At 42.3% G+C, this 27,372-nt stretch overlaps 1 protein-coding gene across 3 annotated transcripts in view; it reads left to right on the plus strand.

Annotated features, from left to right (window-relative positions):
* The window catches only part of birc6 (baculoviral IAP repeat containing 6), a 148,882-nt gene that overhangs the window by 65,172 nt on the left and 56,338 nt on the right, over nt 1–27,372 (plus strand). For all 3 annotated transcript variants that reach the window (XM_080016188.1, XM_080016189.1, XM_080016190.1), the window contains 6 exons: nt 591–770; nt 9,302–9,501; nt 10,955–11,309; nt 13,250–13,467; nt 16,641–16,805; nt 17,015–17,189. In XM_080016188.1, coding sequence (XP_079872314.1) covers nt 591–770; nt 9,302–9,501; nt 10,955–11,309; nt 13,250–13,467; nt 16,641–16,805; nt 17,015–17,189 — 1,293 coding nt within the window. The remainder of the gene's footprint in view (nt 1–590; nt 771–9,301; nt 9,502–10,954; nt 11,310–13,249; nt 13,468–16,640; nt 16,806–17,014; nt 17,190–27,372) is intronic.

Consider the following 27,372-nt stretch of genomic DNA (forward strand, 5'->3'; position numbering starts at 1 on the left):
CTAATATTCAACAAGTTTACGAGACAAGTAATGTGTGTGTGTATATATATATATATATATATATATATATATATATATATATATATATATATATATATATATATATATATATATATATATATATTTTAACAGATTTCCCAGAATATCTATCCCTATTCCCATTCACACATGACCCCATGCAGGAAATGTTGCGGACCATTTCAGGGATAGACTGCATGTGTGAATGGGGCTTAGAGTTAGCCAATTATGTAACAGCTCTTATTTTAAACAGGAAAGTTCAATTTCTAATGCCTTGGATTTATGGCACGAGTGCGCCTGCGCTTACAGAAATCTGCACATAGTGTTGTGTGTGGAAAAGTTTGATTCGTCAAGCTTCTCGCAATGTTTACAAGTTATTTTATTATCACCATTAATGTGCATTGTGGGAATAATGTTAGTTTACACCTCCGAAGACAGAATTCCCTACCCAAGCAATTGTCCAATGGTGTCAGGCATCATTTGATGATTCTCTCTGTGGAATAAGTTAAAACCCCCACTAATTTGCAGAGGTGCTGAGTCTCTAATTGTTTTCTCCTTCCCTTTGCCTCCAGGCCAGCCCCTCCCAGCTGAAATGACTCTAGCCCAACTACTGACCCTCCTGTACGACCGCAGGCTGCCGCAGGGTTACCGCTCGATTGATCTCACTGTCAAGTTGGGCTCAAAGCTAATCTCTGAACCAATCTCCAGTCTGTCCAAGACGGACTCCTTCAAGAGGCTCCGAACAGAGAAAGGTAGGTCTCAGAGAGGAGCGCCAATCGGTGCCTTCATACAAAACAGGGGTGTCGGGGGGTGGGGTTGGTGACATTAATTTACAGAAGATCAATTATAAGCCTGCTGCAAACAGGAAAATTGTGCTTGAGTCGTCCTTCTTTCCTTCGTGCAGGTCTGAAATAGTTTGACTCTTGACAGGGGTCCTGCTTGCATCTCCTGGGCTATTACTCAGGCTGCTGGGATAATAATGCTTCGATGCCAGAAAGCCCTTGGAGTGGTTCTGAGCACAGACTACCCAGTTCCAGTCTCTGCCCTCCTTGTGTTTTCTGCCCCTCCAGGAATTAAAGCTAGACGTATTAAGTGTAACCTGTCCATCCAGGTCGACCACTGTTGCTATGGTGAATGGATTCTGCTTGTAATGGTGGATGGAGGGAGAACGAAAGCAGTTATTTTAAAGGCTGCGATATATTTCACTCGCTTTTGCAAGTCTGATTGGTCTATTCTATCCACCAGGAGGTTAATTTTAGTAGTATTGTTGTTTGATGAGCTCACCGTCCATTCTCTATTTTAGTTATTTAGTTAATTTTATACTGTAGTGCTGTTTACGTTGATGTATTTAAGATTTAGGGTAGGCCGCAGTTATTTGAATATTCAAATACCCAAAAGTGAATATTCAACGATTAAATTATGCAATTCAAGTTTGTTGGTAAATAAATTATCATTCAACCCATAATTAATTCAGTATACAAACCCATGGACAAGAACTAATTTCTTCAAAAACATTTAAATGGAACATCGACACAGTGCATCACACAGCTACATAATTCAGTTTAATGATACAGAATGCGGCGGCGCGACTGGTGTTCAACCAGCCAAAGAGGGCACATGTCACTCCGCTGCTCATCGAGCTCCACTGGTTACCTGTAGCCGCCCGCATCAAGTTCAAGTCTCTTATGCTGGCCTACAGAGTGATTGCTGGGAATGCTCCCGCCTACTTAAATGCTCTTGTAAGAGCACATATTGCCCCCCGGATGCTGCGCTCGTCAAATGAGCGTCGCCTGGCTCTGCCGGCCATACAGCCACGGCAATCCAGGCTATACTCATTTGTAGTTCCACGTTGGTGGAACGAGCTGCCAAAAATGACCAGAGCGGGGACCTCCCTCTCTGTCTTTAAGAAGCACCTGAAGACCCAGCTCTTCAGTGAGTACCTCCTGTCCTAATCTACAATTACTTTGCACCACCTTGCAGTATTTATTGTTACACCAATGTTGTTGTTACACTAATCTCTGTCGCAATGTAGCTGAATGTTATTCTCCCTTGTAAGTCGCTTTGGATAAAAGCGTCTGCCAAATGACTAAATGTAAATGTAAATGTAAATTTTGCAAACCGCCTAAATCAGTTCTTAAAATGATCACCATGGGCGTGTAATGACACAATAGCACAATGTATCCTAAAAAAAGGCAATTTATCAACTCATAAAAGGCTGTGAAATCTCTGGAAATGTTGGTGTAAGTTAAATGTAGCATTTTTTTTCCCCCAAGGCATATTTCCGTCATCTGATGTGAAAAAGTTGAATGCTTGTTATTTGCTGCCAGAAAGGAACACTTGAGTTCTAGTCATGGACCCAAGCCAACAACAACAACCATTAGATCAACCAAATGGTATCCAACATCTTAGTTAGAATATTTAATATTGAAAATGACTCAAACTGCCATATAATGCTGCCCCCAACTAAAAGAAAAAAATGTCCTAGTCAACTCATCATTGCACGTTTATGATATTAACTTAATTATTTTAATATATATTTTTGGGGCATCAGAAAAAGGTTTTAGTTCCAGGCCCGGGAAAGATTGTTATAACTAACATTGTGAACACTGTGCTACATTACCGATAAATACAAAACCTAATAACCAGCCTTTAAAATATCAATTAAATTTACAAGCGCTGCACGCTTCACACGCATTGAGCAAGCCTGTTCATTACATTGGTTAAACTTATTAGTAATGTACACATTTAAATGACATATTTACATAATTTGCACTCCAATGTGGCGTAAGGAAGATCGTTTTCCTGGTCTTGGCGGCCCCTCACGAGCGACCCCTCGTCAGGTGCATTTCCTGCGTCCGCGGACTCTGTTACTCACTGCACCTTTCCCGTTCCCTGTCTGGGTTCCAGGCTGCCGGCTTTACAGCTGACTGCTGTATGTTAAATGTGCAGGTTTACTGTTTGTACTTTGCTGTTCACTCGTTTAGTATACCAGATTTTATAATATGTTCATTTGTGAATATTAACTCTAACTGGAGCACCTGCTGGCACAAATGCGGCGTTCACATGGAACTCTGTAGACGGGAACGGGATTTTGTGCACTTTGTGAATGGAACGGGGGGGAGGGGGAAAAAAACCAAAACTCTCAGTGAGGGAGAGCTACAATGGTGAAACGAAATAAGCGTGACGGTATGTTGCTATGTTATATTGTTTACAAAGACTCCAATAAAATATATCAAACTAAATTAATTTGTCATTAGCTGAGCAAAATGTCCATACCTGGTATTGCATCCAGCTTTGTGCTGATTGCCTGCCGTATGTCTACTTTTCTTGTGACCTCTCGGTACGATTTCAAGCTCTGATCATATTATTCCGGATGTTGTTGCACCAATATCAATAGCCTCTTGTTGTCCATATCTGCACCAGACCTTATCTACCATGTTGCTCTTTGTTTCTCCATGTCTGTAAGGTGGCTACGTAACATCTGGCTGCAATTCTGTCGCGGAGGACGGAAAAACCTTCAAATCTTTTAACTTTGACGGCAAATGCTGTGTAGCGTTCCCGGTGTTCTCTGCTGGCCTGTCGTCATACTCTAGTCCACTACATGATTACTTACTTTGTTAAAAGGCATTTTTTCAATTATGAGTGACTGAAGTTAGTCCATTATGAAAAAGAAAAACCTTTGAATATTTCTTTTTCGGAACCACTATCAAAATATTGCTATCTAACCTCGTATTGAATATTTTCAAACAGTGCACAGTCTTACCAGTCAGACATTCCTGGGTGGCTGTTGACTCCAGAAACTGCATTGGGCTTCTTTCTTTCCTTTTGCAATGCTTCATTAAGAGATTTTCTGCTTCAGTAAAAGCCCCTTTCTTTCTGTGCTTCATATTCCTCTTTTTCTCTCTTTTATTTCTGCTGCAGGCTGTGTTGGCCATGGTAAATGTAGAACCCCCATGCTCAGTGGCATGACTGCAAAGCAACCAAATGTGTGTCTTTGTGGTGATTTGGCCATACCTAAACAACCAAGCTTCGAGCTCTTTATTGCCTTCCTGAGCACCTTGGCAGTAATTGTCCATATTTTGAACACTACAAAGTATCTTGAGGCCCTTGCGTACGGTGACCCCCAGTCCCCGACTGTATAAAAGATTGTAGTCCCCCCAGTCCTGCGACAAATCTTTTTAAATAGCTTCCTTGTAGTCACACCTAGGGTAGTTGAGACTTTTCATCTTTTTCCTCTGAATTCCCAAATGTTCACTTAGCTGTTGTGGGCAAGACTCCCACTGAGCAAACACCAACCCATAATGGATTACGTCAATTTTAATCTTTAATCTATGTCCATGTACACCTCAACTCCAGTGCTTTTTCCTGACCGGTAAAGTCGGGTAAGATGGTCAGTGTACACAGTCAGAAGCCCACACAAAGGGCTATAAATACCAGTGTCCTTTCCTCCTGCTCCACATTAAAAAAAGAGGGGAAAGAACTGCTTTCTTTAGCTCTTGTGTAAAACTTGCTAATGGACAGTTCTGTTTACCCTCACTCTATTACCATGCCCCAGCAGGCCTTTCAGGAAAAAAAAAATGCTCCTGAATCATCTTTTGGAAAGATAATCTGTGGAAGCAGGTGATTGGTCAGTGACCGTACTAAGCATAAGGATTGAAGGAAAAATGCAAGAGTTTGTTCTAAAATCAGTGCAGAGACTTTAACCACTGGTTAAGGTAATGCAGAAACTATTTACTTCAGCCCTTGAAGGGCAATTACATTTTGTGCATACAAACACAGCATAACACTGCTGCAGTTACAAGCACAGGCAGTGCAGGAAAGTGCAATGTTGGGCCAGGGGCTGTAAGTTAAATAATTAAATGAATAGTATACTAACTATAATCTGCATCAGGTGGTGGATAGCTTAAGGGATTATTTAGAACTGGGTGTGGTCGACATGGGTACTGTCTCCCACATGATGACTTGGTCAGGCCGAATGGCGAAGAACCCTATTGTCTTTGTTTGGATTTTTATTATTATTCTCCTCGCCATTCTCCTAACTGACGATAGGTTTCGACATGTTCCGAAGATAGGAAACACAAAAAACGTGGTTCATGAGCCAGATGATGGCGCTTTAACAACCACTTTTACACAAAGTTTTTGCATCCATGGATTCCTTGGGGCATGCCGAGTCTGTCACGCATAGTGCGGAATAAACTACGGATATGGTCCAATGTTAATCAAACTTGGACCACAGCATGTCTAGGCTGCCCCAATACAATGTATTAAATGGACATTTGATATGCCCCATAGTTTGGCCACAATTTTTCAAAGTCTACAAATGTCTATTTTACATAATCTGCCAGAACTCATCAAGCATCATCCAATTTGGTAGATTTGTGCAGGGACTGCATGACTCTTGAGGAACTGAGAAATCTGGCGTTGTTTGGTCAATAGTGGTACTATGCCAATGGTATAACTTTCAATGGTCGGCATTTCATTTTATGAATGATCCTGTTTCCACCTAAATCACACCACAGCATTGTGTGGACTGCCCCGGATACAATTTATCCAATGCATTTTCTCTACTCACCATAGTTTGGCCGCAAATCATTTGCAAAGTACAACAACAGCGCCCCCCCCTCGACGGCACGGATGAGATGGGTCAGTGGTGTGCCCAGCAACCGCACCTTGGCAGGTGCACACCGGCCCTCACTTCCATTGCGCCACAGAGTTTTTTTTTCTGACTCCAGTTTGTTTCACCCTCTGAGCCTATCTGCCAGGCCGAGCACATCTGGTAGCTACACAGATAGCAGGGGGCTGATCCCCCGCTCTGGGGGAGTCCTGGACTAAGTGCTCGCTGAAACGGCGAGGTCGGTGCAAAGAGCGCTGTAACCCAGGTGTTATATTTGTGTTTGTAACATAGACTGTATTGAAACGTGACCAATAAGGTTAAATTTGTCCAGTAAAATAAATGATTTTCAGATAATGGACTGAGATTTATGACAGTGGTGTAAAAGTGCAATTGTACTCAAACTGTAGGGCCACCAAATACCAAAGGGGACTTAGTGCTGCTTTAAATGACAGTTATGTCTTAATTGCTAAGCATTATTTGTTTTAAGTAAAGCTAAATATAAACTATAATTTTATATGAAGTGCACTTCTGTATACAGTTCAATTGTTTGAAAGAACATCTGTTGAGCATATATGACATCATCTTCTCCCTGTTGAACTGTATCACAAACACCAAGGACATGTCCTTTGTGATGATGCCCTTTGTGAGGAATATACACAAACTGACAATAAATGTATACGCCACCCGTGTCACTTACCCAGGAGAACGGTTGTAAACACAAGTGAGGCGAAATGGCAAGTCCGCCCAATAAATGTCGCGACGATAATACTGTTGCAGGCTTTTTGCACAGAATCCCTCCCATCAAGATTTCCAAGAAAACCCAATAGCCTTTTTTGTTATTGCCTGCAACCTTCCCATGAAGAATTTCACATTGGCGATTCATTTTCAGACATCACGTTCAAACAACTTATTCAAATATTTCAATAATAACAGGTGATTGCTTTGAATGTTACAAAGATGTTGAATAAACGTTGGTGTATGCTCTAGGCCTAGCCCAAAACATAGTAAAGAAAGAATTTCGAACAACTGTCTCTGCTCTGTACAATTGTGGTGCTGAAAGGACATAGTGTAGACACTGTGCCCGGGATGATAAAGTGTGGAAAGAGCAAATCCATATCTGATGCCATGGTTCGAATTTCCAAAACGAATTAAGACTTGGACCCCCTTCAAAAGAGGTAAAAACAGGTCGGGGGGGTCGAAACATTTATGTATTCTTCTTCCCTCTAATTGTAAACATTACAATATATTTACCATATTCATGCGAAGAATCAAATGCGATTTCACCCCTAAAGTGGACAATATACCATTACGCTGACCATCTCGCTTTTGGGTGGACGCATGAATGCTAGAGAAGCTCTGCAGCAGAGGGCGTGTTCTGCAGCAGAGATCAGTGCGATCTTTTTTCGAAACAAAGCAAATAAAAATGTTTTTATTGTAGATAACATTGTTAACATCCCTATTGTAATATAATATATATATGTAATTAATGTATTATTTCATACAGGCCAACAGAACTTAAAATAATACCTTAAACAATATTCCTGTTGTTGAAGTCACGGCAGCGGTCCTAAAAGCGTGCATGTGTGTGCCAAAATTAATTTTGAGTCACGCAAAAAATGTCAGGGCGGGGCCTCTTTGACATAATCAAAATGGCCACCATCATGCAATCGAAATGGCTGTCATTGAAATTGATATAATTTCCATAGCGCCACCTATTGACATAACAATGCCAATCTTATTGGCTGGAGGCGACCGTTTTGAGAAACTGGCGTTTGGTCAAGCAATTGCTATTGCTGTGATCAACCTGGACCCCATGCATTGCTGCCTGCAGCTGTATTTAGGGTTCAAACCCCGGAAGGGTTGAACCCCATTGTTTTTCTGACAATTTATTATTGTTATTATTTGTTTACTTATACCGCATCTCAAATCGGCATCAGCCGGAACAAGCTAGAAACATGAAACGTGGCCGAATAACTGGAAATGATGTGCAAATGCTAACCAAGAAACATGAGCCCAATCCGCCAGATGCTAGCGCTGTAATTAAGGCCGGTTTTGGAAAGGCCACGCCCCTTACATCGTGACTCCGATTGACTTGAAATTTGACACAATTTCAGCTCAATGTGCTTTACGGAGAAGTTCCGTCTGGAGTCTGTTCCCACATAGATGACTGTTCCGCTTCATTCCCCGTCTCCCCGCCCCACGGACTCTCCCCTCCGCTGACTGAGAGGGCACAGAGCCCTTGTCCCTGAACACAACAACCCAAAGTTATAAAATCAGTGTGATCATTCATAACCTGCCCGACACTCTCTGCCTCTGGAGAAGGAACGTTCTCCACCCGTTCTGCCTATACCCTTCCTGCTTGTTCCCTTCGGCTCTACGCGGTGCGGCCGGTGGGCAAGCGAAGCACTTGTGCCCGATGTCCCCGCAACATAGCCCTAACTCTAAAAGACACGTCGAGGGTCTGAGTGGCATTTCTAAGAAGAACAATAATAAAATTGAAGAATATAAAGACCTGTCTCCGTAGAGGCTGAACGTGTTTGAGTTTCTTGTCTTTGCAGCGGAGCGCCACAGTTCGGATCGGACTCATCATTTTTCTGAATGTTTTTTTTTTTTTTTTTTGTAATGACCTACTATTTGTGCTTTATTTGGATTCGGCTCCACCTCTACTTTACGGAAATGTCACATCCATTCCCACATACTTCCATGCACAGTCATTCTGGTAATTTTCCAAAAATTATACTACTTCAAGAGTGGAGAAACTTACGAAACGGTTTTTACGGAATGTCAACACCGCCGGTACATTGCCGGTAGATTTAAGGCTTTCAGTGCAAGTGGGAAAGGGGCCTATTAGTCACAATGCCGATGACTTTTAATTCGTAACAGATCGAAGGAGAGGGTGCTGAGAGGGAAGAGAATCCCTTTAGAGAAATGTGAAGAAAAGTGAATCATCTATTTTCCAGTATGGGAGGAATGTTTTTGTGTTGTTTTTTTCTTGGCTTCATAAAATCATAAAGTCTGGGCAATGCCAGGCTAGAAATGAAGAAGGAACTGCAAAAGACAGCAGTTACTGATTTTTTTTGGCCATTCCATTTTGTCTGTCTGACATTGTCTTGAATGCCACTGAGTTTGGTAAGTGCAAACAAGGATATTCAGGTTGTGTCTTCTACTGTTTACCATGTTTTTTTGTTTGGGCACCACCTCAAGTAGTAAGTAACTCCTAGCACTAGCACAAGTAGTAAAGTGAGTGTCATTCTTGAATGGGAGAGAAATGGAGGGATTGGTTGGTGTCTTTTCTCCTGTTTCACATATTTGATCTGCTTATGAGTGATTAATTGTGATTTGCTGTGAGGTGTTTTGCAATGCCTTGACATCCAAACATGTATACTGATCAATTAACAACACTGTCTTTATCTTTTGTTGGCCAAGTTTGGAATACTTGTCTTCTGCTGTTATAGTCACTTTGCATGGAATTCTCTCATTGTATAAACGGAAAACAGTTTGGTATTAGTGCATGTTCATGTCTCAAGATTAAATCTTTGACTCAAATTGTGATGAGTCACTGCAGTTTGCCAGAGTGTATCCGTTTCGCTTTAGTTTAACCAAAACCCCACTCAGTTAACATAAGACCTGTCTTTAATAACAGCTATCCCTTCTGCCATCTCTTTGTAGTGGAACACTGTGACATGCTGAGCAGCTGTCCCGAGGACGAGCCGATGACCCCAGCCGACGAGTGCCTGGACGCGGCCATTGACGAGTCCCTGCTGGAGACCAGCCCTGTCCAGTCGCCGCTGCAGGTCTTCGCTGGCATGGGCGGTCTGGCCCTTATCGCTGAAAGGCTGCCAATGCTTTACCCTGACGTCATTCAGCAGGTGAGGCTTCCAACGTATTGCCCAAACACTAATGCAATATGCAAAGACTTAGTGCCCTTGGCAGTCATAATCTTGGTAGGGATTTACAGCCAAATTCTCTCTACCCAATATCACAAAGCAGATATGCAATTGTGACAGGAACACTCCTTGTTGAGGTCAATTACACGGGAGCTGGTATATGAAATGCTCAACTTTTTGCATGTGTGCATGTGCATCGCGGTGCTTGAGCACCAAAATAATTGTCAGTAACAGACTTAAATTTAACAAGCCATGGAAAATTGTCAAGGTTTATTAATGACTGGAACTTAATACTTGGGTAAGTGCAGGGCGTCTGCTTTCCAATTTCCAGTTGAGTAACCGGCGACGGGTTCTATAGTTTTGTAACAGATTTGCAGCTTGTCTGTGTGCCATACTTCTTGGTACCTATATCACCAGGGCCTCGCTAAGAGGGACGGGACGGGACGGCATGTCCTCGACTCCCATTTAGACTAAATCTGACCCGTATTTGTCTTTGGCGTGCCACTCCCACACTACATCATGGCTTAGAAATGAACACTTTGAGAGGTAATTGAGAAAGGGCGCACTCACTCTGTGACATGTGGTGAATAGCCAAATCAGTGAAATTGGGCGAGAACGAAGCGTGCCAGGGACTAAATCTGTTTTTGTTTTGTTATTCTTTTTCTATTCCCACCCCACCAACCCCCACCCCCTCCACTCCGCTCTGCGCCCCACTTCTTTGAAATAGTTTCAGAAAATTGAGCTATTCAGGCTGTGTCCAAGAGCCAGCGATGACTGGCATCAGCCTTCCCAAAATGGCCACCAAGTGAGATTTTCTTTTGATATAAGCATATATCAGTTTAGTTCAAGGTTGCTAGTGCTAACAAGGGCTGGCTCAAACACTACTAAATGGAGGTCCCCCCCATCCACCCCCCTACGCCATCTAGCACAGTTTTCTACTACTGAGATGTGGTGTTCCACTGGATACTGTATTTCTATCCTTGTTATATATTAATCTAGTAAGGGTCCCTCACCTGGGACGTAAGGCCATTAGCAAAGTGAACAGAGGCATCTATATTGATGCAGGTGAGGCTTTTTTTGAATCTCCTATGCTTTGCTTTATCTAGAGCTTTTAGCTTAGGAGGTTTACTCTACTAACCAGACCCCACTAGAGTATAACTTTTTACGATGATGCAGTAGCTGCTGTCCTGTCCTAGCTTTTAGTGCAACTAAGCTTTAAATAATTGTTCAAAATGCTTACACACTGACGTCAGGCTCTATATCTCAATGAGTGCAGCTTATACTTTTTTACTCCATTTTTATCAAGTTTTAGACTGGTGGCAGGTACAAATACTCACCAACACATCTATCAGTATTGTTCCTGTGAGTCCGACCACCATCTCACTCTGCTCTCTTTGAACCGCCCTCCTGTGGTCTCGGGGGTGGTGTGGTGCAGGTGAGTGCCCCAGTGGTGCCCTCAGCCACACTGGAGAAGCCCAAGGACAGCGACCAGTTTGAATGGGTGACCATTGAGCAGTCGGGAGAGCTGGTGTACGAGGCGCCCGAGACCATCGCCACCGAGCCACCACTCACCAACAAGCAGCAGCAGCCGCAGGGCCAGGCGTCCTCGTCCTCCTCCTCCTCCTCGTCCTCCTCGGTGCAGACCATGTCCCCCATTCCCGCCCACTCCCTGGCGGCATTCGGCCTTTTCCTGCGCCTGCCTGGTTATGCCGAGGTTCTCTTAAAGGAGCGGAAGCACGCCCAGTGCCTGCTGCGGCTGGTGCTGGGGGTCACAGATGATGGAGAGGGCAGTAAGTGACACCTGCAAAGGTCTTTGTGGTGTTGGGTTAACATTTGCACACACTCACACAGGCATGGGGCTTCAGTTTCCTACAATATAACAGTGCATAACATAACAAGCAACATCAGTGGGTGAGAGTTTGATGACCCTAAAAAGGTTCATCTAGTCCACTGGTTCTCAACATGGAGACGACAACACAGTGGACAGCCATTCCTACAAAACGTTCTTCTCCCGTAGAATGATTAATAATTAAACTTCACCATTATTTATTTTCCAGGACAAATCATTAGTGTCATTAGGTAATGTACAGTAATGACTTTTTGGATCATTGAGTTAGTTCCCGAACTACAGTATGAACAGGAATGGAAGTTTTGACTAAATCTAATCAATCAAATCTAGCAAGAAGAAATATCTTAAAGATTGGTGTCCCAGAGACAAATTCTTATCAAATGCTGTGCAGGTCTAATTTATGTCAAATGGAGGGGTCCTTTCATATAAAAAAGTTTAAGAATCATTAGTACTTTCCAGATGCACAATTCATTCCATTTTGTGTATATACTGTAGACTACATGAGATAAATCCCTTTGAATGGGATGTGGGAGGCGACCCATTTAAGCATTTTTAATTTATATTTTTGATCCGTCCGAGAGAATGACGCCATCCGTGTGTACTCGTTCTCTGATTTTACGTTAGAACTCACACGTACCGCTCTAGTCTCCGGTTGAAAGCGCTCCAAAACAAGAAGTGATGCTGCATTCACAGTCTCGGAAAAACAAATGCGTGTCAGAAGTGATGCGTTCATGGGAACTCGGAAAACCGTCGGCTACAATATTTCAGACCTCTGGGAAACACTAAGGGTGTATGGCAACTTTGGGAAGCTCTCTCTTTTTTCACTATACATGTGTTTCCATCCCTGTACACTTAAATAAAACAAAACATAAAAACTAGGTGTGAAAAGAAACATTTTAATTAAACTAGACAGGAAAAACAAAAATGAACTGAAATGATATTGTGTGTATTTACAAAACTATCTAAAATAAAAATATTCAGGAAATTACTTCAGTTTTAGCCCTTATCAATTTGGTCTTATTTGTCAACAAATAGCCATTACAATACAATAGCCAGTTCTTATCTTTGTAGACAGACAATAATGAGCATGGCTCAGACTTCATCTGATGCAGAGCTACTTTTGAATGGAAAGATGCAAATTAGAATTTACCATTGTTAACAATGAGGGAACAAACAGGTTTGTTGAGATTCTTATGGTCCGTGTGGTGAGCATATACTGTCCTTAGAGCAAAATTGACCAAGCCTGCCTTCTTTGGCAAGATTTGACCATACATCTATCACCTAAATCACAGCCCCAACTGCTGCTGATACAATACCGATTGTGCTTTTGTTTGTGTGTGCATTGTGTATTTAGGAGAGAGCTGCCTTTTTTGTGTGTTTCCCTAGTCCTTGAGATGAGAGCCCTTGTTAAAGATTAATGGTGCTGGTGTCTTGCCAGCTTGTTTGGTAACACTGGTCACACATCACATCAGGCTGCCATTTAGCTGGCTGCTGTCTTTGTCTGCCCTTAGTCATTATGGGAGCTAAATGAGAGCAAAAGATACTTTCTGTTCTCCTCAATATGCGCAATCCCTCCAGCAATCATTTAGTCTTTTAGGCAATTTTGATCAATCATTGTGCTTCTTTCAAACTCTTCTCAAACTTCACTAAAGAAATAATGGGAACAAAACCAAAACTGCCTCAGAATTTCCAGAAGATCTGATGAAAAATGTCAGCCTTCTTGGGAGACAAAAATACCTTTTTGGATAGTTTAGGGGTGTTTTATGTAGCCCCTTTCTGTAAATGACAAGTATACTGTGTGGCATTATGGAAATACATTGTGTAAAATTGACTCCGTCCACTTGTTTAATCTCAACCTAATTCTAACACCCCTCCTCCTAGGTCACATCCTGCAGTCACCGTCAGCCAACGTGCTACCCACACTCCCGTTCCATGTGCTCAGGGCACTGTTCAGCAGCACTCCACTGACCACTGACGATGGTGTGCTACTACGTCGCATGGCCCTTGAGATCGGTGCCATCCACCTCATACTGGCCTGCTTGTCGGCCCTCAGCCACCATGCGCCACGGATCCCCAACGCCAGCACCAACGCATCTGAGGTACGGTGTTGTCGGCATACCCTTATGCAAATACGCATGCCAATACACAGAGGTAATCTCGCTTTCTACACAAGGCGAGTACAATATGGACAACATTAGCAAGTAGCGTGGACCTTACAGGCATTGCACCCATACAACTAGTAAATGGAAATATCTGAAAAGTGTGAAAAACTATGACCAGAGACTTAACCTTGGACTAAAATTTAGTACAATATCAACAGTTAAAATCTTAATTAGGCTTTATGACCAGGAACTACTGTGACTACAATAACTTTGTTTTGCAACTCCTAATATGGAATCAATTACTTGCTATCAGTCGTGGTCATACATTATCTTGGAGTCCCTGAGAAGGTGGCTTAATCATTCTGGCTTTACATGGTAGGCCACACAAACTCTCCCTGACTGAATGTTTTGTCTTTTTGAACCCTGTGTGTGTGTGTGTGTGTGTGTGTGTGTGTGTGTGTGTGTGTGTGTGTGTGTGTGTGTGTGTGTGTGTGTGTGTGTGTGTGTGTGTGTGTGTGTGTGTGTGTGTGTGTGTGTGTGTGTGTGTGTGTGTGTGTGGTGTCTGTGTGGTCGGTCATTGCTATTATTAATGGCTCTCTTGCTGCTGGAGCCTTTCGTCAAGGCCTCTTCTGCATTTCACCCCATGGACTGCTGACAAATTGCTTAATTGTTTTGCCCGAAAGATAAAAGCCAGGTGAGAGCTTGGTGAGGAGGAGGAGGAGGAGAAGAGTGATGGCAGAGTGATAGAGACGAGTCCTTTGTATTATTGACACCTCCTGGGTGAAAAGTGAGACAAAGCAGAATGGATAGCAATAGGAACTCCACTTACCTGTCGTGTCTATTATACTGACCTATTAAGACTGGTATTGAGTCATCTGCGGTGGGGGCCACTGCCCGTTCGCCTGCCTGCCTGAAGCGGCCACAAAGTGTTGTGAGTTCTGAAAGGCACGCGGAAGCAGGAATCAAGAACCGGTGTCGCGGTTCTCAATGAAAACTGTTGCAACAAAACTCTTCCAGCTCACGCTGATCAATTTATTGATTTTGTTTTTTTTGTTTTGTCTTAGTTTGCAAACGAGAGCCGTTCGGTTGCTGCCAGACGCCTCTTGAAGTGGTGCTGGACCAAAAATGGGTCTTCCTCTGTCTCCACAGATTTTCAGATGTCAGCTGTCTTTAATTGCTACAGTCCAGGCTGTACTTTCTTTGAGTGTACGCATGTGGAGCGCACCCCCCCCACCACCACCACCATGGGATTTATGGATAGCCGCAACCAGAGTTGAGGACAGATTGCAGGGCCAGTTGCTTGAACAACAGCCAGCAACCTGTCACTGTGGTAATAGGTGTCCTTAAGGTGTTCCTCCCCTGCCTGTGCTGAAATGGGGGCTGGGGCCGTGGCCTGGGAGTAGACGGGAGTAGAGAGTAGATGTCCTGGTGGTGGAGAAGTGAGGGGATGGGAGTGGATGGTGCGTCCCACCCCTGGTTTTAAAGAGGACATGCATGATAGAAGAAACAAAATCTTTATATAATGACATCCTCCAACATGACACTGGTGACATTCTGACACTGACGGATTCCACGGAGCGATCGCGTTCGTGTCTCTCATTCCATGCGCTGCATTGGACACGTCTATACCTTTTAATGTGTTTTCTTATCCATGAAGCTTTTGCCCCGTTTCTTTCAAGAGTTAACTTTGGAGATAATGTAGCTTCACAGCAAAGTCTGTAGTGTCCATGCCAACCTTTTGCCACCCTGACCCAAATGAGCATCATGCCTCTCCACTTGGAAGGCCAATGTAATAAAAGAGGTGTGTGTTAGGCTTGGGCAGATTTACGATGAAATCGACGATAGACTTCATCGATCGTGATTGGCATTAATGACAAACGATTTATTTTATCCACCAGGAAAAATCTGAGAATTTCAACGGTGTAAGTGCAGTTTAACATGTTATAAAACTAGAGCGGAGAGAGGTGAAGAGGGAGAGAGGGGACGGAGGCTCTCAACCTCTCCGCTCTGAGCTGTCGAGTAACCACTTGTGATTGGATCTCACTTCCCCGCTCTTCATGCAAATCTTGTGATTATAATACAGCAATATAAAATGAGATCTCAAAGAGAAAGATTTAGATTAATTTTATTTCTTCAGTTTCTTACTTGTATGGAAAATGAAACGTAAACTTAACCCATAGAACTGAAGCAGAGTTATTTTTATTTTTCCTGCAGACAGCGGTGCACAGGCTCCCGTGCCGATGCTTTATTTTAGATCGATTTTCGTTTGTTTCCTACATGTATGAAACACTTTTTAAACACAACTGACTAAAGGGGCTGTCCGTTCCCTCCCGTTACAGTGGGGACACACGTCTCCCCCTTGCTTTCTGTTGCTATCGGACTTAATTAAATACTTCACTTGTAAATAATAAATCCTGCACTTCTGTAATGGGGGCGACCACATTTGCCACATTCAGCGATTGGAATTTTGCACGATTGCCCAAGCCTCGGGTGTATGTGTGTGTTGGAAACCCATCTGCAAAAATGCAACACACAGAGCCGCTGTCAGCTTTTTGGGATAATAGGCTGATGTTTTGTTGTGTCAACTCCAAAGTGGTGACATTGTCACATGCAAGAATTGGTGTTGTAGGCATTGTGCATTGTGTATTGTGTATAAATATCCTCATTTGATATTTGTAGTAACATTCTGAATTTTTGCCATCAGAAGGCCACTTATCCTTGAGGTAATATACCTCTATAGCATTTGTTTGAATAGTGTGTGCTCCCTGTTTCTTTCAAGCAGTGCACCATCCCCTTATTGTCTGCAGTTTTTTCAATGATATCCAATAAACTGGTTATTTCAAATGCCAGCAGTGTAAAGGACAAAGCTGGTAACATTGTTTTTTTTGGTTGTTGGAATTCTTTTATTATTTTTTTTTGTGTATTTGGTTTAGTTTTGGCTTTTCTGTCCCTGTAGTGTTTTTATTTTTATTCTCTTTGTTTGTTTGAGTGACCCTGGACGGGAGGATGTGGGTCTCTTATGTTAGAGTGGGGTGGGGGTGATAATTCAATACGTACGTGTAAACCATATTCCAAGTTGAATATATTTTGTATTTTGAAAATGTAAATGAAGTTGTTTAAAAAAAAAAAAAAAAAAAAGTTTCAAAGCCCAACTGTTTGTTTGTCCATAGCCCCAGGTATCCAGCGGTCACGGCGGAGGCACCAGCGAGGAGCAGCAGCTCTATTGGGCCAAGGGAACGGGCTTCGGTACTGGCTCCACAGCCTCGGGCTGGGATGTGGAACAGGCCCTCACTAAACAGAGGCTAGAGGAAGAGCATGTCACCTGCCTGCTGCAGGTACAGTCAGGACCACTGCCAAGTTTTGAATATCTCATTGCTGTCCACAAAACTATTGTCATCCATTGCATGCTGTTGTGTCGGACACTGAGCCAAAAAAAGTAAAGATAAGCAGAAAACAACCGCAACCTCTGAAACAAGTCTTGCCAAATGAACTGAGCTGGGGGCAGCAGCGGCAGTGATTCCTGATTGTTTGTTTTGTCCCGCAGGTGCTGGCCAGCTACATCAACCCAGCGGGCTGCACAGGAAGCCACAGCAGCGAAGTCCCATCAGCCGGAGAGAGCAGGACCCACAACAGCACAGCCCTGCCCACGGTGCTACAGGAGCTGCTCAGCCAGTCCTGCCTCATCCCAGCCATGTCGTCCTACCTACGCAATGACTCGGGTAAGGAAGAAGTCGCCTGTGTGTGAATGTATGCAATGGTGCAAGAGTATATAGAATTGGCAGGAACCATTGTATTGGCAATTATTCAAGTGTTGTGATCGAATATTTAAATTATTAAAAGATTTTTTCACTTTCTTATAATTATACAATGGAAACACAATAATGTCGGTCAGGCCTGGACAGGCCTACATGTTATAGAAACTCAAAATCAGCAAAGTAATCAAAAAAACACAACAGAAACTTGAATCAAGCAAACGTATAGATATACAATGTCGATATCAATTCAGTAGTCAGGGCATTTTTTTTTTTTTTTTTTTTTTTTTTCTCCCTTCCCTAGAATGTTAAGTTTTATCACAAAGCCTGAATTTTGGTGGGAACAATGACTCCCATCTTTCTGACTGCTGAAGAGATGAGCACAGCACGGTACAGGGTCGAAAACACTTTCTGGACCGATTCATAGTCTTCATTGTCTGCTTGTGCTTCATTGTTCCCCGATGCTCTCTGCTGGAAACACAGCATGCTCAGTGTTTCCCGCCATTCTGAAATGTACTTGCGGGGGTCGTCTCGGGGCAGGCAACAATTTTTTTTTTTATTTTATTTTATTTTATTTTTTTTAAACCAAATATATGACACTGAATTTAACTTGATTGTGGCGGACACATTTCTTTGCTTCTGATGTGGTCTGATTTAAATACTTGTGAAAACATGCGTGGTATGTGTGGTAAACACTCCCGTGATGGCGAATCCTGCTGGACTTGCTACCTGCTGCAATCACACCTTCAGTCTTTGGAAGGCAGATAACCATGGCGACTCAAGCCGACCAAAGTTCTAGAAGAGAATAGAGCGATCTTATTTTTTTCAGCCGAATTCTTACGTTTTTCCACTTACATGCTGCAGTAGCTTATACAAGCTGTTTGTGTTTGGTTGGTTGTGTGTGTGTGTGTGCGTGTGCGCAGATGTAAGCACACTTATATGCCCTGCCTCTGTGTGTGTTTATTTTAAGTCCTCTCATCAAAGGAAAAGTCTCAACCGGCTGTTTGTCTGTCGATGGAGTGGAACAGTATTCATTTTCAACAGCCTATAAGCGCTGCACATCATGGCAGACGCTAGATTACTTTCCCCACTGTCTGAATGGGAATCAGTCTGTGGCCTTTGATGTAATGAGATAGTGGGCTACGATGTTTGATCTCTGCAAAAGCAGTAGCCAAGATGAACCGCAGCAAAGTCTCTTATCGGGTTCCTGGATTTAAGTGAGAGTTCTGCCCCTCACATGGTCCTGTGCATATGGGCATGCACAAGCCTGCCTTTGTGGCGGTGCACAGACGCTCTACATGTGTGCGCACAGTAAGTGGCTTATTGCTGAAGGTAATAGCAGATGGACTTTTGGCTTCTTAGGCTTTGATTTCGACAGGTTGGATGTGTGTGTCTTGAGGGCACACCTGCATGTGTGTGCATCAGCAGTCGTCATCCAACCCTGGGAGATCATTCTAGAGTCGGAATTCCAATGCTCAAGGGTGACAGACTCTTCCCCCAGCCATACCCGTGACTTAGTGTGGCGCAATTATTGTGCTGCAAATTGTTTTAAATTTTATTTTAAACGACCCTTTCCCCTTTTTTTGAAATACCGTTTTGATTTGATTTTTGTTTTTCTTCCCACATCATTTATGAAACTTATCGAAAGCGTATTGAAAATTAAAAGGTATATTAGATTATAAAAATTTTAACTTTGCTTCGCACCGCCTGCAATTCCTTAATTAATCCCTTGGGGGGGGGGCAGTTTGGGAGGATTGAGCCAGGCAATCGGTAGACCCTTATGCTTGAAGACTCAGTCATTTCAATAGGGGTCATTTCAGTCCACTGCTCCTCTATTGAAGTGTCCCTCTTTGTTTTTTCTGTGACAAGCCCGGGTCGATGTATTACATGTACCACAACACAGCAGGATTTTGCAATCTCTGCATCCTTCATCCCATTTAAAATGCTTGCGGTTGTGTATCGGAGCAGATCGACTTACAGCCATGTGTATGCCGCCTCTTTGTGTCCGATGCCATGAGTGTGTTGCAGTTCACAGAAGTGTGTGTGCATGAGGAGTGTCACGATTCTCCAAATCCACAGTTCGATTTTGACTTTTGATTTTAAGCTTTCGATTCTATTTTTAATTTAAACATTTTTTTCAGCACTGACAGCTATGCCGTCGTTAGACTATCGAGTCTTGATTTGTAAAGAAATACACTTTTGCTCAATAAGTAACTTTGAGTCCAGTCACATGAAGTCATGATAAATAATGTTTTATTTTTGTGCTGGAATAAATATGGACAAATTATTTCATAGATAAATGCTTGGGAGCCGTAAGAGCCGGCTGTGTGCAGTGAGCCAGATCATCCGGCTCGCTGAAAAGAGACAAACTTTTCAACACGACTGCACGTGTCTCTTCCTCTCCGTCCACTGCGTTAGTGTCTGCTCTGCTCTGTACATTCGTCTCTCATCAGATTTTTTTCCTGATTCTACTCATCATATCACAGCATCATGTTCCGTTTAACATTATTATATAATCTTTGATATCACAATCCAAATCATATCCATAACGTTAACTACTCTCACGTATAGGTGCTTACCAGCAATTCTCACAAACATTATTCAAACGCACTGCACTCTGGCTAAGCTCCGTGCCCCCAAAAAGCTCAGCTTCAGTGATACAGTACGCAGTATTTTCAGATAACGTTACATTAGAGATCACATTTATGTCGGACAATATTACCCACAAAAATACGTGGAGAATTGCGAATCTGCTTGTGATTTCGAGGTTTGAAATCGAACGCTCAATTAGATTGATTTTCGATTTCGAATCGGAATCGTGACACCCCTAGTGCGTATGTGTAGTTGTGCTCGACTCTGCCCCTGGCCTCATAATTAAATTACCTCAGATAAAATTACAGGTATTGCAATTTCTCCCAATTATCTGGTAAATGCCTCTGAGACGCACGCACGCGTGCACACACACACACACACACACACACACACACACACACACACACACACACACACACACACACACACACACACACACACACACCCACAGCCGTGGCGCTGTTGCAGTGTGTCTAATTCGAATTAAATGACACAAAGTTAACAGCATCCCATTTCTCTGTCTTTCATCCCTCTACTGTTTTGGGGTTTTAGCCTTAACAATGAAAAATCCTTCTCTAAAATGCCAAGCCATCTGATCCTCCATGCATGCATTAAACGCTCCATTAAATGACAAATGCCACGCTGTGTTAACTAGCCACCTAACAAAGCCGATTAGGCTGTGTAGTCCAGAACCTGAAATAGAACTCCACCTCGTCGTTTTTGCATCATTTATTTTCATCGTCATGAGCTGGATGCTGTCAAAAACTTGTCAAATGCCTGCTCGTCATAAAACAGTAGGCAGAGACCTTAGAAGCCCTTCTTTGTCTGTTCTCTAAAAATAAAGGGGTTTGTGCAGGACAAACGTTGGAAAACAAGCTTCCCCACCCACCTCCCCACCCACGCACCCTACCTCTCTTCCTCTACAATACATTATGGAGCAGTCGTGCCCTACTTTTGTTCCTGTATCTCTGTGCATTTTAGTGAATACTTTCGTGTGTCTAGGTCAGAGTGCATTAGGGTTGGCTATTGTTAAAAAAAACAAAACATTACACTTTAAGGGTACATTACCAGTACCCTTAAAGTGATATGATACCAATAAAGTACTTGTTTCACTACCTTTTTTTTTACTATACTCATCATGTGAATGGAAGCATTCTCCTCCCCATCCAAATGATTTATACACAAATATATTTTGAAAATGTTCAAACTATTGAAATATTTATTAAATAACTGTATAAAATTGTACAATGAAGTATTTGGGCAGTGTCATTTTAAATAACGAGCCAGTACAGGAGGAATGATTACAGCAACAAAAACCTCTTTCACTGTTCATATGGACACCGAACCGTTGTTTTAAGATGGGCTTGAACAATTGTGAACCTTTAACGGACTGTTGTAGCTGCTGCTGCGGTAGTGATCCAATCACATGTCGCATTATATTGAAGAACCCTTGCAGTGATTGGCTGGCTTGCAGCTGCTTCGGGAGTGGGCCAATCACATGTGGCATCAAATCGAAGAACGCTTGCGGTGATTGGCGGGCTTGTAGCTGCTTTGGTATTGGGCCAGTCACATGTGGCATCAAATCGAAGAACGCTTGCAGTGATTGGCTGCAAGCAAAACCATACAAATTGTCTTTTTTTTTTTTTTTTTTTTTTTTCTAGAGCTGGTCACAAAAAAGGATTGAATGCAGGTATTGTTGGACTGGAAAAGTTTCAATAATATTTGGTATTGGGTTATTTTAATCGATACCTTAAAGATACCGAGTACCAATACCCTGCCCTAGTGGTCATGCATGTAATAAATAGTGAGGGGAGTTTGTCAGGAGAGTTTGAGTCTTGTTGGTTTTTGTTAAAATAATGGGCAGGCGGAATGAAAAATACCATCAGTTTCACAGAATCAGACACTTTTGTAAATCCACAGGTGTTCCAGCAAGGGTATGCTGAACACCATGCTGATTCTTTGTTTCAGCACCTTAGATTGATGGGTTGCTATTCTTCTGCTTGCTCATTCTCTTGTTGTGTGCTTCTGCCCCTGTGGGCACCGATGGACTCACAAGACCCAACGCTGCAGGAGGCTTCATTGAAGCTGGCTGAATGGATTTGTTTTTAGAGGTATTTTTCAGAGTAGAATTTCTTTAGCACAGACTTGTGATTGATTGTAGGGTTAACTATGGCAATGGCAACACGTCGGACGCAGGCGTAAGAGTTTGTTCGGATGTCTAATTCTCTCTTCTGAAAGCAGCGTGCGTTACGAAGATCTTTTTTTTTTAGTTGCAGTATGTCATTCATACGTCCACTGATACAAGATGTTGGCCGCATGTATGAAACATTAAGAAAATATAGAATATAGCTGCAGGCAGCAATACACTGGGTCCATTTTAGTCGTGTAAGTAACAAATTACATTTTGAAGATTGCTGCAGAACTCGCCTATTTCTCACCGTCTGAAAGAATAATAAACACAAACTGGGTAATAATTTTATACAGCAATCATAATAAATGCATGTGATTTTCCATACATAATTAAGAAACATTTTTGTATTTTTTTCTTACAATGTACAATTGAATTGAATAGTTCAATAGATTACTTGTCTATATTGCAATACAGACAATAATGTTTAATGAACATTAACATTCATTTGGAATTTGACTATGGAAGGGCTCATTTTTTTCTGCTTTTTCTATTTTAATTTCATTACGTTTAGCTTTAGGAAGCTGCATGTCGAGGAATTTCCTTAAAAACAACCCTCTGTTTTTATGCCTTTAAACCAAACCTTGTCATCTTTAGTCACAGGTACGGAAGTTGACGTGTGGTCTCGTGGGGCAATTATGACATGTTATGGGGGGTTTCCGCAAAAAAGTAAAGTTACGTTATTTTATTGTTGACGCCTTTCTGTGGATTAAATTTCAGATAGATTACAGTTCCATGAAATTGGAAAAGCGTTGACTTCTTTCTGTGACTAATTACAATTTCGCGGCTTCTAGTTTTTCGACGCGTTCCAAGTACATGAAGGCATCGTTCATTCTCACAGTTGGGGTGGGTTCGACGCGGTCTCACTAGTGTCTGTAGATTAATGTGGATTACGTGATTATATACAATTATGTGATTATATACAATTTTCAGGATACTATTTTTCCGATTAGTTCCGGGAATATGAACTGGCCGTTTTTCTATCTGACTGTTGTTTGCGAATCCGACAAGGTAAGGAGGACCACAACACCGCATCTAACGCGGGGTTTTAATCGGAATACAATGTCTTTTTTCCAAAGACCAAAAGGATAAATTATAAATCGAACAGCCCCAAAGACATCCACCAGGTAAGATGGTACGTGAACACACACACACACACACACACACACACACACACACACACACACACACACACCCTAGTTTGTAATCTCTATCCACGGCAGAGCCATGAAGCCTACACCGCACAACGCACATCATGCGAATGAATTTTCAGAACCACAACCTGAACATTTATATAGAATTGGACGATGACATCACAAAGTGTCCAATTCGTCTTAAGTTTTCGAATGTTGGCCTGTCGGTGATTCATGAATCACAAGATTTTGCTCAAATTTAGTCGGTTTTTCACTAATTTGTGCTCTGAGAGGTAATGCTTTATACTTCGATCAGCCACAACATTAAAACCACTGAGAGGTGAAGTGAATAACATTGCTCATCTCGTTCCAATGGCACCTGTTAAGGGGTGGGATATATTAATCAGTAAGTGAACAGTCAATTCTTGAAGTTGATATGTTGGAAGCAGGAAAAATGGGCAAGCCGAAGGATCTGAGCCCCTTTGACAAGGGCCAAATTGTGATGGCTAGACTACTGGGTCAGAGCATCTCCAAAATGCCATGTCTTGTGGGGTGTTCCCGGCATGCATTGATTAGCACCTACCAAATGTGGTCAAAGGAAGGACAACCGGTGAGCCGGCGAGTCATGGGCGCTAAAGGCTCATTGATGCGGGTGGGGAGCGAAGTCTAGCCCGTCTGGTCCGATACCACTGAAGAGCTACTTTAGCCAAAATTTCTGATAAAGTTAATGCTGCTATGATAGAAAGGTGTCAGAACACACAGTGCATCACAGCTTGCTGCGTATGGGCTGTTTTGCTGCAGACCAGTCAAAGTGTCCATGTTGACCCCTGTCCACCGCTGAAAGCACCTACAATGAGCACAAGAGCGTCAGAACTGGACCATGGAGCAATGGAAGAAGGTGGTCTGATGAATCACATTTTCTTCTACATAATGTTGATGGCTGGGGTTAGGGTCCGATCGAGTATCTATAGGATGTGCTGGAACAACAAGCCCAATCCATGGAGGCCCCACCACACAGCTTACAGGACTTAAAGGATCTGCTGCCAACGTCTTGGTGCCAGATACTACAGGACAGTTTTCGAGGTCTTGTGTCGTCCGTGCTTTGACGGGTCAGAGCTGTTTTGGCGGTACGAGGGGGAGCTACACAATATTAGTGCTTATTTGTGTTGGTTTTAATTTTATGGCTGATCGGTGTAATGTCACAGCCACACTAATTCAATTTTATTAAAGGAATGTCATTGTCTTCTTTTTCCCAGCTCCCATTTGTGTGCTGTGTGTGTTTTGTGATGATACCCATCCACTTAGAGTGTGTGTGTGTGTGTGTGTGTGTGTGTGTGTGTGTGTGTGTGTGTGCGTGTGCGTGTGTGTGTGTGTGTGTCATTGCATTATTTCTGCCCACATCTCAATTCCTCTCCTGCCTCTGCACCAGCAAGTCATTCCACTCCATAATTCATGTCTAGTGGGTCTGTATACTGATGTCGCTGGGTAATCTGAACACAACTTGCCTCGTCAGAGAGGCACCACTATGATTCATAGTGCCCCCCTTCCACTCACCCACAATCAGGCAACCACCATCAAACACACAGACCCTTGTTGGGATTTTGATAGCTCTTCTCAAGCTAATTGAAGCCAGAGCATCACATACTGATGTGCAAATACAGCATACGGCAACAAGAGTCAGACCCATTTCAAAATTTGACATTATTTTAACATAATATGAAAGTGTAGCATCAGAGCTTCAAAACAAGTATCACCTGTGGGAATCAAGCAAATGTTTTTCAAAGGTACGACTTATTAAACATTAAGGTTGTGAAAACAGAAGTTCTGAGAAAACAGGCTTTAAAGTTTTAGAAGCACAAACTTTTGCAGAACAAAATACACATTTAACAATATTAATCTCGGGATATGCATAATTCAAGTTAATCCTTTAATTTTAAGTTTTAAGTAATCTATTTCATTCTAAGTTTATGCTCACTATACTAGCATGATTCCTATATTATTCTGTAACTTCTAAACATCCCCATTCTCTGCCTTTAGTGTTTAATAACCTTTAGTTTGTTTTATAATAATGATAGTTTAAAGAAAGTGGCCTGTTTCAGATCGTGCATATTCAAAAATTCCTAGAAGGCAAATAGCGTGATTCTCCGAGCCATTTGCATTTTGGGAATTGTTGTTTTCTCGGAGCACCCCGCTCCGCTCCCTCCCACTGCCGGTTCTGCAATGTGATTGAGGTTTTCTGCCACCCTCTTTGCGTAATCCATAACAACACGGAGATTATGTTTTCACGGAGTTGCTTGTGGCGTTTATTTGTTGTTTCTTGAAATAATGTTTTCTGGGAGTGACGTCAGCGCTACTTCTTCCTGTCCTCTGAGGCGGTGTCAGCGCAGCAGTTCTTTTTTATCACACCAAGAAGACGTGGTGTAGTCATTCACATGTAGATACAATTTATAACCTTATTTTACCGGTTTGACATCCTGCCTTCACATCACTTGTAATATCAAAGGATGATTTTGATCTGCATGTTTGCATTAAAGGGAACCGTCATTTCGCCATTTGTTCAACAGGGTGAGTAATCACACTCAGTTTTGAGGAGCATGAATCTGGAATTTCCGATGTTTTTTTGTACAAGTACAGCGCTGCGAAATGCGCTGGTTTGGGACATGGCGGTTAACATAATCATTTTGCATTCCCTTTGTGCTGCACTTTATATACTTGACACACATGCACAATTGCTCCCATACACCTGTACACATTACATGGGCTTACCTCATAATAAAACTACTGACTGACATTGTGCTGCCCTCACACATGGATTTGCCTATTCCAAACTGTCTTTACACAGCGAAATTCCTACGCTCCTACAATGGTAATTGAAATGTATTTAATTTAAATTTATATATCTCATACTGGCCCCAGTATAAGATATCCATTCATCCTGCCTGTTGGAGTTGTCAGGGTGGTGTTGATGGGATGTTTCCACTAATGGTAGTCATTCATGGTTGTCATGTCATGAAGTGCTGCCATACACATTTGGCAACGCAGTAAATTGATATTATTTGTTATCTTATTGAAATTATCCGTGACTCGTTCTAATGAATTTGTCCAAATTTCCCAGCTCTACACGACTTGACATTGTTTTACTTTCTACTCACACTTGTGTTAGTGATCTGGCTGGAGCAGTTGGTCACATAAACATTGCGTCCATTTCAATAATACCACTCGCCCTCCTCTGCACAGGAACAGCCACCAACATCACCTTTCCTGTCTCGCTCTCAGTAATTTAGTCGTGCGCAGACTGGGTGACTCATTCAGTCACTGGCTCTTTCTTCCTGGCTCCTCATCTATTCACCCCTTCCATGAGTGATCTACCTGGCTTGAGGATGAAGTGAAAACACACAGTGAAAACAGATTGTTGTGTTGTCCACAGTGGCATGTGGCCGTAGAATTTCTTTTGTGTCTTTCAGTAGAAAGAAAAATTTCTTGGATTGTGATTATAAATGTATTTATTTTTTATCTGTCAAACCGGAAATGTTAATTGTAATTACATGTTTTTTTTAAAACATATGTCTTATTCCCTTGTCCTTGAACGTATTGATTCTTGCATACACATACATACTCAAGTATATTCACACACAGACACACTAATCACTGCATTGATTGACACCTTACCTTAAAACAACTTGGGCCGGTAAATTATGAATTGTCCATTCTGCCTCTCGGTGGACAGCAGCCGTCAACATACACAACACTATCTTTTTAAACTTGCATGCTGCACCCACCAGCAGTCAGTTATTTGTATGTATGTTGCGTGCGAATAGAGTTCATGGAAGCCTGGCCTATTGTGGGAGTGAAATGAGGTTTCAGACTGAATCCTAAAAGGCGTCCCAAGCTGAGAACGAGGTCAAAGGACCATCATATCTCCAGATCTGATCCATATGCTGCATCTAATTTGTGCATGTAATGTAGAACCGCCCTCCTTGGTTGTCACTGTCTCATACATTCACTTTTTGATATATTGCATGTATTGAATCATAATTACAGATTAGGCCAGAGGCTATTTTTTATTGATATTCTGTTTTTATTCATCAAAGGTCCCCTATTGCACACCACATCTAGAATTAATTCATATATTTATAAAAACTTCATTTTGTATTAATACTGAAACAGGATCGAGACACTACCCTGAAATCAATGTGAAATACATCAAAAAACACATGTACATCACATGTCCTCGAAC

This window comes from Zeus faber (genome assembly GCF_960531495.2).
Source record: "Zeus faber genome assembly, chromosome: 16".
NCBI classification, from domain to species: domain Eukaryota; kingdom Metazoa; phylum Chordata; class Actinopteri; order Zeiformes; family Zeidae; genus Zeus; species Zeus faber.